At 44.1% G+C, this 14599-nt stretch overlaps 1 protein-coding gene across 1 annotated transcript in view; it reads left to right on the top strand.

The window, feature by feature from the left end:
* The window catches only part of LOC143893872 (uncharacterized), a 71657-nt gene that overhangs the window by 13733 nt on the left and 43325 nt on the right, over positions 1-14599 (top strand). The window contains exons 4-8 of the mRNA XM_077399686.1: positions 2312-2372; positions 3316-3397; positions 6524-6609; positions 7153-7306; positions 8564-8748. Of these exons, the coding sequence (XP_077255812.1) occupies positions 2312-2372; positions 3316-3397; positions 6524-6609; positions 7153-7306; positions 8564-8748 (568 nt within the window). The remainder of the gene's footprint in view (positions 1-2311; positions 2373-3315; positions 3398-6523; positions 6610-7152; positions 7307-8563; positions 8749-14599) is intronic.

The raw sequence follows: 14599 nt of genomic DNA, 5'->3' as shown, positions 1-14599 counted from the left end.
TTAATTGGCTCAATCGAAAGAGAAAATAATAATTATCTTTCGTAACGCAGAAACGATAATGCACTCTAATGATATTTGAGGAATGAATTTATCCGTTTTATCAACAATATTTTATATTTTTTTTTAAACGCGAAAAATCGCGAAATGGAGGTTGAATTCTCGCCCGTGAAAACTTGCAACGGCCGGGAATAGAATGGGTCTTGAGGTCTCTTCAGAAACGAAAACCGCGGCGCCGGACGTATACATTTAATCAGTTACTTGGTTCGCACTAAAGCGGATTGCGCGAGAAAACCTGCAGGTCGAGGGATCACGTCAAGTGATAACAAAAAGATTGGCACGATCCCCGGGAAGGTCTACGCGTATTTCAGGAATTTAAGAACGCCCTGACACACACTTATATCGATCTCGTCGTTTGTTCTTTCAATCTTCGCGGGAATTTCGGGGCGACGGGGATTTTCGCAAATTCCTCAAACATTCTGTCTTTATATCCCCCTGCCGTGCTATATAAGTGCGTTGAACTGGCGCTCTCTGTCAATTTTTATCGTCCGTGTGCCAGCGTGTAGTTCCAAATATAAACTCCTTCGTGAATGTGCGTCCGTGCTATCCATTCTCAGTCGCCGGCCGCGGCGGAGAGTTTATTTTCTAGTTTCGTGACACGTGTGCACGCGCGAATACCGTCCTCTTTCAGGGAGGCTTTCGGAAGTCGCCGCGCGAGCTTTTCATTCACCAGTGTTTCAAACGGTGCCCGATATCAGTTTACGAATATCGTTAACGAGTTGGCCAATCAATTGCAGCCAGTGTAAACGATGAATCGACTAGATTGCTAATTACGACTTTTCGGAATGCCGTTGCATTAAATGGAAATGCAGTATTGTGGCTCGTTTCTTTGTTGCTCGTTATTAATGAAGAAGTAGAACAATATTGCGAAACAAAAATTTAATGGTCCACCTACTTTACGGATAAAGTTACAAAAACGAAATTTCGCGCTCGCCGTATAATGGCGAGTAAATTACGGCTTTTGAAATATTATATTAGACACGTGAGAGGACACCATTTGTGCATTAAGAGATAAACACCTCTCGGAGTTGTTTTACCTCCCATCTTTCACTCTTTCGTAGGATGTGTATATTTATGATAGGACTATGTACGCTTTTATAAATAGAACGTAATTAAAAATAGATTTAAATCAATGCGGTTCAATGCCAATTAAAACGATGAGCGCGTAGCTCGCTAAAAGTGTGGGAACACAAAATATTTTGCTCGTGAAACGGCTCGCTGCAAAAATTCTTTGTTCGAACATGTCGAAATTTTTTCGCAAGCTACTCTTTTGCGGTTGCTCGTCGCGTTCGGGTCACGATAGCCGATCGATCGTCGTCGACGAATCGATCGTCGACGATCCTCCGCCGAAATTCGCGGAGCCCTTGAATCACGTGGCGGCGCCTGAGGGTGTAGCGAGGCATTTTGATCTGTCCGCTATAAAATTCATCGACGACGAGGAAGCCGACGAAGATGCGGCCTGCACTAAGAACGGTAGCCGGCGATCGATCAGATTTTTCTTTTTTTATAGAAAAGTGGGTTGATACGCGGATAGGTCCGTAGTTATTCCCCGCTAAGGGACGATATAAATAAACCGACGGGCAAAAAGTTACGAGGACAACGTGGACTCTGTGCGCGCGTGCGCGCACAAAGTTTTTCGCCGCGCAAAATGCGGCGAATTCGCTCGCCGGCCGCGTGTCGCGTTAAAGCCCGGTCCACATAAATCGAAGTTCGCGAAACGTCAAGATACACGCACAGTCTACGTGTCAATATAACATCTATACACAGAGAGGTTGGATTGACACGTAGACCGTGCGTGTGTCTTGCGTTTTGCGAACTGCGAATTATGTAGACCCGGTTTAAGAGACGTATCGCTGTGTTTCGAAAGGAATGACGGTCAGGTTACCCGAGGACGCCGGGGAATAAAAATGCTGCTAACGTGGTCTCTCCTCTTCCGCAGAATTAAAAGGAAGAACAAAGGAAAAAAAGCATCGCCCGGGCGAGAGGAAGAGAGAGAGAGAGAGAGAGAGATTAAATTAATGAAAACACACGGTGGCTTCTCGCGCGGAGTAAATGAGAAACGAAGGGAATTTGTCAGGCTCACCGGGGAAAGAGAGACGCGGGGAGAAATGCGCTTTGCGCTTCACCTATTTCCGCTCTCCGTTACACGGCCGCCGCTATATTTGACTATAGCCGCGGCCCGGTAATGGCTCCTTTGACGCGTGTTAAATGCGCGATAAATTTGCCTAATTAATTCTTCGTGAATTCCCGACAGAAGAGCTGGACGGGTCGAACGCTGGGCGGATACGAGACGCCTGGATTATCGCCGTCGAAAGGTGAGATAAACTTTTGAACGCGAACACTCGGTGAAGTAAGGGAGACGGCGCGGCGGGTGCCACCACCTCGAGAGTGCAACGTTATAGCGTATATACGTTGTCTCTATACGTGACACAATGTACTACACACGCACGCGAGACGAGATCTAGTGTCCCGCTTCCAGTAAATACATTCCCGTCGGGGCGGAATCGCGTATCGATTAAACGTCACATAAAAGGCGGCGGTGCCCAGCGGGCGAAACGTGTTTTTGATCGAACGCGAGAATGCGTCATCTAAATGTCACGGGAATCGCTCGAAAGCAGCGCGCGCGTTCCCCCGACCGAGCCGATAATGACAGCTCGTGACGAGGGGCCGTAAAAATCAGGGAGTTCGCTTCCCCCGATATCTCTCTTCTCTTTTATTATTTTTCGTGGTATCGATCCGATCGGCGTTACTTCTCGCGGACGCGACGATACTGACATTAGCAACGATGTTAATAATATATGACATTAATTTTCTCGATTCAAATCTATCCGTCGCTTATTCTATTATCTTTTTTCCTCGTATGGAAAATCTGTTCGTATATATTTATCTCGATTACGGAAAGACCGGACCGGTTCGATCGCACGACTCATCTGAGAAAATTACGTTCGTTAAATCGCGTCTGATTGCCTGATTACTTGCCGTTAAAGTGTACATTTAATGAGAACGGATATAATCGTCGCCGTCGCGAATTAGATTTCACAAAAGATTTCAGCAATGGCAATTCGCAAAACGCAGTCGTGTCGCGCGCGTTGCCGCGAGAAAGTAGGAGAAGCGACGAACGGAAACACAAGACTTTCGTGCGCGCGATAAGGCATTGGCTCCCGCGTGACTCACACACTCCGGTATATCTCGTTCGACTTCCCAAGGATAAGCGGCGACAAGCTTTTCAAGGCGGGCTCTTCTTTTCTCTGTTCGCAGGAGCGCGAGGGAGAGGCTGCAGAAATATACGGCACTTAAGAAGATCCAGCCGCGCGACATCGAGGCCATTTTACATCAGCGGGTACGTATAAGAACGTAACGCGTAATTAGCCGGAATTGCCTGTTAATATCGTGTCCGAAAAGGATTCGATGGCCCCGCCGAGATACCATCTCCAACGTACACCTCTCACCGCGCCGAATGAGAGAAGTCACCTTTTTTTACACGTCACTTTTTTTTGCACCAGAGCCGGTTTTAAATCCACCGTCGTGTCCAATTTTTCGTGGTTCTCGGAGTTTTTTTTAATCGATCGTTACATACGCTCTCTCTCTGTGGAAGAAAAATAAACGAGATGTTCGCAGTAGTTTGTTCCGGCCCGGCGGTTTTAGATCGCGTTCGATTTTCTCTCATTTTTAGAAATCCCGTATTAATATTGAAAAGAATAATGTTTAACGCGCTTAAAAATTTCTCGGGCTTAAAATATTTAGCGCCCTTATAATTCGCTGTTGACAGAACCGATGCAATTCTGACAATCGGCGCGCGAGTAACGATAGGAGATATACGCGTGTTAAAAAGACATCGCGCGTTCCTCGCGCGTCCGTCTTCCGACGATTCTTACCGCTCGCGATGCTCCGCGTATGGGAGGACGCGCGGCGTGGCGTGCAAATGAATCGATCGGCCGCGAGCGAGCGAGCGCGCGCGGAGTCGTCACGGAGGCTGCTTATGAAATGTGGAATGCCAAGTAAATGAGCGCGGAGTGTGAGAGGCGGACGGCGATTATGCGCGGCCTTGTTTACGAGAGTGTGCAGAACAGGAGTGCGCGTTTTATTCTCGCGTTGCATCGCGAGTCGCTCGCTCGCTCGCTCGCTCGCTCGCGCCTTCGCGCGAGCGTCCAAAATCCTCGGCCTCGGCGCGCTTCGATTACGCAATAACGGGTTTCAGCGATCGCCATCGACGCCCCCGCGATTTCAGCCGGGGGCGTCGCGTCGTCATTGTCGCGGAGAGAAACGCGAAGAGAGTGATATGCGTCGGGGAAAAAGAGGACGGAATTCCCCGCCCCGAGAGCGCGTTGCGCTGCGACGACGCGCTCGTCCGCGAGAGCGAAGCCGCTCGAGAGTATCGATATACCCGACGGTCTCGCTGAGTTAGCAACTCAGAGCGACAAATATTGGCGCCATCCGACACTTCACTCGAGAGTATCGTACTTTTCAGCAGAGAAACCGATGTAATCCCGTCGAGCTCGGACTTCGATATTACATCGACGTGTGAAAATTCTTTTATATACGTTTGCGTGTCCGACATCAGACGTTTTTTTTTCCTATCTCGACATTCTCATAAATATTATTGCGAGTAAACGTAAGATCATGTCTATAAATAGTTGAAGTTAAACAGCCAAAGAGATTTGAATTAATTCTCCGCCGCTTCATCAATGCGCGTGTTTGATAGATTTTTTTTCCTTAGTTACAAGAGAAAGGCTCATGCCGTTTGCGCCTGAAACGGATTTCTTCTCCGAGAGCGATTAACGATGCCATTTCTGCCTCGAGTTACAGTTCACATCCAAATACATTTCCAGTCGAATATGAGTTCGCGAAAATTGGTTTTACTCATTTTCGCATTGAAGCTCGCTTCGATCGAAAATTATTGGTGAAAGTTCGACTTCCACTATAACGTTTATGGGAATCGTTCCGCGGAAATAATAAATAACTTTCGTGATATTGTATCGCGATGTTATGTATATCTTTCGATCGCAATTGTAAATATTTCTTTCCTTCTTCGTCGCAAAGTACTTATCGAATTAGCGAAACCATTTGCCGACCGGTTCGCGTCCGAGAAAAGTTCTCCGCGCATTGTTCGTTATCAATCGCGTGCCGACCGAGATATTTTAAGGTCGTATGCGGGATCGCGATACGGCATGCGGGTTTTAAAATCTCGCGTAAGCAGGCACGACGCATCGGGTTCTCGCGTATCGCGCGAAACACATCTCGGAACGGAAACCGCGCGAGGATGTCGCAACACCACGACCGTTAACGAGTTTTCTCGATATTGCTCGTATCACTCCTAGCACGGTTAGCCACTTATTGCTCTCTCCCCTCTTTCTGTCTTTCTTTTTTTTTATGTCATCAGTAATTAGGATAAATGGAAGGCGCAGGACCGAGGGACCTCCGGTTAATTCGTGCACGATGGTAGTGCCATTTGGGAAATTGCCTGGCCATTTTGCGGAGTGAATTTTTCCAAGACAGTGGTGTTGGAATACTGCAATGTCGGACGTTTACGCGTAATTTACGTCTGTGGATAACATGGCACTTTAGAATTATGGTCCAGCTTCGAGATTTTTTACTGTTATAAAAGAGCTAAAATTTCAGTTTATATAATAATATTGTGTATGTAACCGGTAACAATATTTTTAATTGACTGAAGAAAAGAGTAAACTTTAGTTATTTACATTACATTTTTTAAAAATTATTTTATTTTCAAAAATATTGTCAGCAAAATGAAACATTTTACATTGCTATCACTATATATTTGAGGAAAGGATATATTTTAAAAAAGAGTTGTCAGCATTTTTTTCGCGATGATATTATCGTGGTCGTTATCTACACGCCGTTAGGCATTGATAATCAGTTTTAAATTTTACTTATGTAATGTGTTGTATAATGCATGTCGACGAATTTATTTTTATCAGATTTTACATTTACGAGGAATTGTTTTATTAGAGAGAATTAAGTTCTTTTTAAAATCAATGAGTAGCGGCACGGGCAAGTTGCGGATTTACACGTCGCGCGTTATAGGGATAGAGATAAATAGAGATAAATACGGGGATTGTATTTTGCCCAGAAATGCGGAAGCACGTGCGACAAAAATGAAGTGAAACTGTGCGATCAGCCATTTTTCATAAAGCTAAATTGAACACTACGCCGTACTGTACCATCGCGTGATTGCGATAACCCTCCATTCGATCAAATTTTCAATCATCGCAACCAAATAAAAGAAAAATTGTAATTACGGTAGAATTTATTGTTTATCGCGGGTGCGTAGCCTTTCTGCAATATTTGCGTGCATCGTATCGTGTGGTGTAATATTACTGGAATAATAAACTGGCGTTACTGCGATATTAGCGGTTGATGCTCTAATTCCTATATTAATTCCATCGGGAATAAAATCTAGCGAGAATCACGTATTATTTCGGACTGCTTCCTGTTGTTGTTCCAGATAAACGACGCGGTAGCGTCCACGAGCGAGGACTCGACTTCGAAAGACGTATCGAATGGCCAAATTACGGTTACTTTGGCGGACAAGTAAGTCATCTTTCCTTCTTTTATATCGAGACAAGTTTGTTGTGCCTTGCGACGATGCGAGACGATGCGATTTCGTGGATAAAATTCAACTTCTTGTAAAATTTTCGTTCTTAAATTTACGGTTAATGACAGATTTCTTGGGGTCCAGGTGCCTCGGAGTCGATTAAAAATAATTTGCGTCGTAGATACGATAGGGCCAGGGCGATGTCGCTTCGCAGGCGCAATACTTGTAATTAGTTTTCGAAGGATTAATATCCCCTGGGATGTTCCTGTCAAAGCATAATAAACCAACGTCTGTGTTGTAACCGGGAAAATGTATGCAGTGCCTATATAGGAGGCATCGCTGCAGACCGGATGTGACAAATTGCGATTGTGTCGTGATTGATATCCTTTCACAATACCGGCGCGTTCGCGCGGCTCATTTTTTTTGTACAATAGGGAAAGTCGGAGAGCACATTTTCCACTTTATTACTTATCGGTGGCTGATTGATTAATTTTATCGTCACGTCTCAATTAAACCCGACCCTGTCTCAATTGTTTCAGGGAATTGGGGACGAATGCCTTCTCCACCAAACCTAGCAACGGTACGATTCCAAAGGGATTAGGAAAAGAGGCGGACATCCGAGTGGAAGACACCTCGCAGGAGCGGAAGGACGCTTTGGAAAAGCAACAAAGCTGCGAAGAGGCGAACCTCTTGGTAACGTAATCTTATACAATTCACTTTAGAAGCGTAGAAATACAAGAAAAAAATTGCATTTGAATTTGTTTTTAAAAGGTTGCAATATACATGTAAACAAATTATAACTCTAATTAGTGGCAAAAATGATTATTTATATAAAGAGATGAATTAAAGATATGTCAATAGGAAATGTGCCAACGGTCGGGTCGAATCTTTTGTGCCTAATAATAAAGAGATGTTAATTTAAATATAAAGAAGCACCTGCGTACAACAGTAAATTATTAAATACATTTAAATGTTTACGTTGTATTTTGAAATATACACATACGTTACATAACGATCATATGTATAATGTTAATGTCTATATAGTTATATTATAATTGTAGATTTTTCCCCTTCATATATTTTTCAACACGTTATGTCGGCACTAATCGCTCGTCGCTTGCATAAGCAACATCCGTTGGATTCCTTAAGTAATTATTAAACAGTTTCCGGAATAGTGTAAATCGCCATCGGTAGTTTATCACGCTTAATTGCCAACATTAGGCACGTTAATGGGAGTCTTCACGAGGCTCGCGGGCTACTGTTGTTATATTTATTGTTCTGTAGAACATTTTTCTCTGAATTAACCGCGCCGGGCAACAATCACGGTTCTTTTTTTTTATTACAAATATTTTCTCACATGTTTATAGGCTTAAATGAGAATTACTCCAAATTTATTATTGAACAATTTGGATATGTTTCAACACATCAATAATCTGTCAGATTTACGTGTTCTATTAACCGGATATACGTATTATTAAATTCGTAGTGTCAAATTATACTCAATTTGAGTCATTTTCAATATTCTTTTAAATCGCCACTGCTCCTACTCAATATGTCATTGTTAAAAAAAAGAAACCAAAACAATATTAATTTAACTAAATTAATAGACTTAAAAAATAATGCTGTTTCGTGTTAAAATCATATACATTTCGCCACACATGATGGTCAAAATAACAAAATGTTATTTACCTTTATTAATTAAAATTTTATTCTTCAATGTTTAACAGCGCACAGATTAAATCGCGTATTGTTTTGCTTCGATTTAATTTCGGAAAAGCCAGCAAAATTGTCATCGGTTGCAAAGATATCGAAAGTTAACGAAATGGCCGGACAATTTTAAGGAGAAATCCGCCGCACAAACTGATCGAGGAGCCCGTAAAAAAAAAAAAGTACGGTAAACTCGGGTGTCAATCCATGAAGACGTAAACTCGCGTATGTTTGTTCCGACAGCTACCGGTGCAGAGCGGAAGAATCGGGGAACGACGCTCGAGCAGCCCTTTCCAAAATGGTCGGACGGAAGTGCTGATTGGCGAACCGGAGGGCGGCCCGAGGTCGCCGCGGGGATCGACGTCTTCGGCGGTGAACGACGGCAATTTCCTGAATCCGCTAGACGAGCGAGACGAACCAATTTGCAGGTAAGTACATTGGACTTGTAAGCGCGTGGGGGAGGGGCGAACTTTTACGCCCTCCGGTCTCCCGCGGGTCACCGGATCGGCTCTTCGCCGTTGTAACCACCGCTTTTTTTATGTCGAGTCCTTCCGCGAGTAACGTTTGTATGCGGCGTTACCCGGCGCTTAATCCACTAAACGATAGTCATCCCGCTCGTCTTTATAGCCCGATATAAACGTTTTTATCGGTCGCTCTTGGGACTCGCAACCGTTTGTTAATTATTACTTATATTCGACCGAGTAATTGATCATCGATTCAATAAGACGACTGAGCGACCTCAACGAGACTCGGGTAAATCGAAACGAGGTATGATTTAGTGCGGGCGTATACGAGTCGTACTTTTCAGTAGTTATCTCGAGTAATCGTATTTCTCTAATCGGGGTTCATGAATTTAACGTTATCCCTAAGGCGCGTCTCCTCGAGAGACGAGTGTCTAATAAAGAGAGTGGTCCAATCATATTGGATCACTCATGGATCCCCGCGTTCTCTGCTTTACCGCGATAGGGAAGCATAAATTCAGCCGATGCCCGCTGGATGTCGCCATCAACGTACTTAGCGCGGTCTTTTAAAAAACTCCCAGAGGGATGACTGATCCGCACACTTATTTGGACTTGGCGAACCCAAGCTCGATACACTCTCTCACATTCGTATACATGATATACATTTACGTATACACGTTTTTATGAACGATAGCGTAACAAATATTTGTGGAAGCAAGATGCAACCTCGTTTAAGAATAATAAAAAGAACGAGCCTTACACGTATATGTGCAAATGGAGCAAGACAACGAAAACTAAAACTCACTTTTCAGTTATATCCATGAATTGAAGACCTTTAAGACCGGTTATAGAAGGAGTTACGAGTTGGGAAACGCGAGGAAAAAAGGAATAAAGTACCATGACACAGTTCCATGCGTCGGATCTCCTTTTTTTTTTTTCATTTTTTTTTTTCATTTTGCAATGCAATATTTCTCGGCGCTGCATCTAATGCAGCCCGAGTTCTACTTGTCAGTTGTCGCATTAGCATAACGACATTGTTAGACATTATTATACGTAAAATTATTACGAAATACATACGATACGAACTCTCTCGCGTTACTCACGCTCTTGAATTTTTTTTTAAACGCAACTCGTATCACACCTACAGAAAATTTTCCGAAATTTCCGACTTCAATTTCAATGACGATTTTAAACTCACTCCGGAATGAAACTAGTGCGTCCTACATTCTACGTTAGGAGAGGATCTTTGAAGCGAGTTCATTTTACACAACGTGACCCGCGCTCGTAACAACTTTCAATTCCGATTGCGGATCAGGATGTTTAATTCAACGCAAAAATGCGAACGATTATCCGATCTGCGATCGAGTAACGAGTGGGCTAATCTGGCAATGCGCCCTGGAGGAGCGCGACGAGGTCCGCGATCAAAGTGGAATCGATTCCGCGGAGAGAGAGTATAGCATCTCCAATCGGTCGGTAGATCAAATATGCTCCTCTCATTCTCCCTCCCTCTCTCTCTCTCTTTCTCTGTCTCTACCTCTCGCGGATGGAGATGGTCCGCTGGAATCTGCGGCGCGACTCGAGCACCGCTTCGAAGTGCGGTGCAGGGCTCACTCGACGGAGTCACTTCGCCGGTATTTCACGCTCGCGGCACACCCACCTGAGCCGGTGTGAGTGCAGCCTAAACAATGCGTTTTCCTGCTCCTCGGTATGCAGCTCCTCGACAGAACCGCCTGCTGATCCCTCTTTCTCTCTTCTCTTCCTCTCTTTCCTTCTTCCCTTTCTCTCTCATTTTCTCTCTTCTCTCCGCGCATTCTAACGTGACACGAAAGGGACTACATGGCATAAGGACTCGCGTGGGGAGGAGAGGGATTTCTTCAAGTGCGACGGCTCGGCGCGAGTAGCTGGTACTCTCGGTGCTCATACTCCGTATATGAGCTTCTCCAATTTTGCACCGAACGAAGAAATTCCGTTCCATCCGTATAAAAGAGTGTATTATTTCGCGCTCGATATTTCAGGGAATCGTTTTGCTAACAGCGATAAGCGATAAGAGTTCGCGTTTGCATTCATCTTCTTCTTTTTCTTCTTCTTGTTCTTGTTTAGACTTCACTGGGATGCGGGCTCTCTCGAAATGCAATCTTTTGCAAATTGCCGCGCGACCGGTTCTCGTTGTTTCGCGTTCTCTCGCGGCGACCCGCATCGTCCGCTTTTAATTCTCTAATTTAATAAACTGAATCGCGTCGACGAAGCTTGTCCAGGCGGTTAATACTTTGTGACGCAGTCCGCGTCGTGTATAGCGCACGACGCAGCGGGTGGGAGGTAGACGTTAATTAACACCGCAGATTATTAACGGTGTGGGGAAAGTTTAATGGCGTCATAACGAGACGCGTCGCGGCGACGGCGACGGAGCCAAACGTCCAAAACGAGCGGAACATCGTCAATTTATTCACGAGCTTGCGCCCAGGTGCATCGTGCCGCTCAGGTGCGAATGAATGCGCCCTATTGACACGGGGTATACTTTTAACGAAAGGCCGTCCCCGGTGAATGGTCCGAAAATGAACGCGCGAAACGTCCACCAGTCTCCGTATAAGCTGGCCCGCGATTCTTTGAAAAGAATCTGCCATCGCTCTTCTTTGGAACGTTGAAATCGCGATCGTTCGCGAAACCCTCCCTCTTTCCCTCCCCCGCGGGGCCCCGAATGTCCCAGTTTTCCGCTTCGAAGCAGGTTGCATCTCATGCGTGACACGTCCTAAAAGCGTCATAAAATGCTTTACTGCGGCTAACGCATTTTTTGGCACGCGTACAGAATTCCATTTGCGGAAGCCGGTTTTTGCATTAGTATATACAATTGCAACGATCCAAATGTGCAATCCTCGCGCTTTTTCCGCCGAAGCCTTTTTTGACCGCGCGATCGATATCCCTCAAAATGTTTGGCGACACTTCCGGCAAGATATTATTGTTTGTTTAACGCCTGTTTGATTGTTCAGTGATATAACAAAAAAATGGAAGAACATCAGAAACAAGAACTCTTACGGCGCTCATTGAATCTTCGTAAAGTGTAAGCTCTGATCAAATTAATCGAAACTATTACGTTTCCAATTTTTAAAGGGTCGATTTTCGAGAGGCGCATCAAATTCGCCGATCAAATAACTTTTTTAGCGACAAGTACCGTACGCTCAGCCTCGCGCTTCGTAAATCGTAATTTTATGCCCGTTGTCCAAGTCTCCGATATCGATTCGCTCCTTCGTAATCGATATCGTTCGTGCCCGGCAACTGCGTTTACGTTTATGCGCGTCCGGTTGGAACGGTGACATTTTTTCACGTCGTAACAACATTTGCATTGAACAGCTCACAATCAAATACCGATTGCCTTAAAAAGAACGAATTGCGATCTGACGTAAAGTCATCTTTGTCGATGTATTGTGTTAAATCAGAATATCGCGCAGAACCTATAATTTCATTTATATTCCATTTTTGGAAATAGGTATAGAAAATATTCTAACAATAAGAATATCTTGCGGATATTTTAATTCGTTCGATTTTGGCGAAAATTTTGTATAGTATTTCAGTAACTCAATTACGGTGCCGTAACTTCTGATTAATTTGTAAATATCGATTGCGCGAAGTTTTGAAAATAAAATCCGTCAGCTTCAAATCTATCATTTGCCGCATTAATTAAAAAAAAAATGTTCAGCCGGAAGCATTATACATATATACAAGTCCGATCTCTGACACAGAAAATTTCGGCGAACAGCGTATGTCCGCGATTATTTTTTCTGGTCGCAAATAAAGGCAGATGACAATTCGCGCGCGTATACGTGCGGGGACGCGTGAGCGATTTGCACGACGACGCGCGACGTAGGGCCGGAGAAAGAGGCGAGCAAATTCGAAGCGCATTCCCGTGATTGAACGTGTTCCTGTTATTGTCGGTGCACAACTTCGCGGCTACAGTCCATCTCGTTTCAGCGCGGCGCGTTCTCTATTACGATATCGCGACCCGCTGTGCGTGACACAGCCACGGAATACCGATTGCTCACTCTCCCATGGCGTTTCCTGTTCCGACCACGTATATCCCGCTTTCAAAATAATAAAAAAAAGGAAGAGAAATACGTACATACATGCGCGCGGAAGGAGGAAGAGGATAGCGATGCGCGCGGACGGACGAAGGCTGTCGCTCGGGATGGTGGAACAGAGCGAGAGAGGAGAGGATCGACCGGGAGAGAGGAGAGTAGGGAGGAGGATATAGGTGGTGCAATGTGGATGACAAGGATCGGCGACGTTGTATATATGTACCGACGACACGCCTGCTGCCCATTGTTCGCGTCTAACGCATTATGCGCATCATTCATGGCCTTTTACGCCAAGCCTCGCGTCAAGTTCATGCTAATTCTCGTGGGCTAATCTGGAGTCAGACGGATGCCACACGAAGACAGATTTGGGAAGACTGAGCTCTCGATCTCGTACAGAGGATCTCAAATCCCTGCCAAAATATATTGTACAAGTAAAGATTCTTCAAGAGTTTTTTTATTTTAACAAAACACACAGCAATAGACTCTTTTGGTTGTCACGAAGTGACGTATTTTTTCGAATAATAGTGAGCTTCAATCGATTTGAATTTAATTGGATTTTCTTTAACGGAATCTCAATCTTATATTTAGTTACTAAGATTTAATTACTAATTTAATCAAATATCGAACACACACACACACAATCGCGATATTCTCCTTAATAAAATACCTAAAGTGAGATAAAATTAGCAGATAATTATATTAAATTTCAATGTTTTTAGAATTTTTTTTAGATTTTTTCTCTAGATTCTTTATGGAAACAATATTCGCTCATGATGTTACTTTTATTTGAAAGATGTCGTCTTCTTTTCTTTTCAAGGACTATTTTCGAAGAAGAATTTTCTGAGTGAAAATTTTCTGAATAATTGTATATATCATTTACGGTCTTTTACACATCGCGACGTACTTATGTGAAGGCACATATACGCATTTTTGCTGCGACTCTTTTTGCGCCTCCAGGAAGGCAATAACTCCGTGCGAGTTCCTCCGACTACAAGCCGCTCTTCTGGAAGAGAGATCGGCTGCACAATTTATGGCGATTTAGGTCGGCTACGTTACGCGGATAACTTGGAGATATGCGTTTCTTTAAATGTCGCAAACTTAAAGGCGAGCTATACCCGGCGAGACGCGCGTAATAAAGTGCAGTGTGCACGTTAGGACAATGATATTGCAATCTACAATCTTTCTTTGATTACAAACAACGCGTTACGATGCTGTGACGCGTTTGTCGTTTCTCCCTGATCTACTACCGATACGATAACGCAGAAATAAAAAAAAGAAGTACTATTATCTCCACATTTACAGAAGCGACCAACAATTTAAATGCGCGAAGCGCGGAGTTACTGCATTACGAACGGCAAGGGTAAGAGATTAATTCATTTTCAACCGCATTTACAGCGTACGGATCTGCCGCGAAAAGCCGTATCTCAACGGAAATTTAATGTCGTTAAATAATGAGCTATATATACACAAAATTAAATTAGATTGGACGTTTAAATTGCTCGTGAAGGAAAAGTAAAACGCCGATAAGTTCCTTTTATTATTCTTGCCTCTCTTGCCTTTTATACATCCTCCCGCCGCGCGAGAACGATTTCCGCGGGAACGTAACAGATGTACTTACACGAGACATTTGATAGTTCTCGCGCTCGCGCCTGTACCCTCGGGCGTAAGATCATACCCGCCGCGAAGGCTCGTTTAATTCGTAAAAACGTCGCGCGCCGACGATTGAATAATATTGTTGCATGGAAATCGTC

Source organism: Temnothorax americanus, unplaced genomic scaffold, assembly GCF_048541705.1.
Source record: "Temnothorax americanus isolate GAGA-0224 unplaced genomic scaffold, ASM4854170v1 Scaffold1, whole genome shotgun sequence".
Lineage (NCBI taxonomy): Eukaryota > Metazoa > Arthropoda > Insecta > Hymenoptera > Formicidae > Temnothorax > Temnothorax americanus.
Note: the sequence above shows the minus strand (reverse complement) of the source record. Positions and strands in the feature narration are given on the sequence as shown.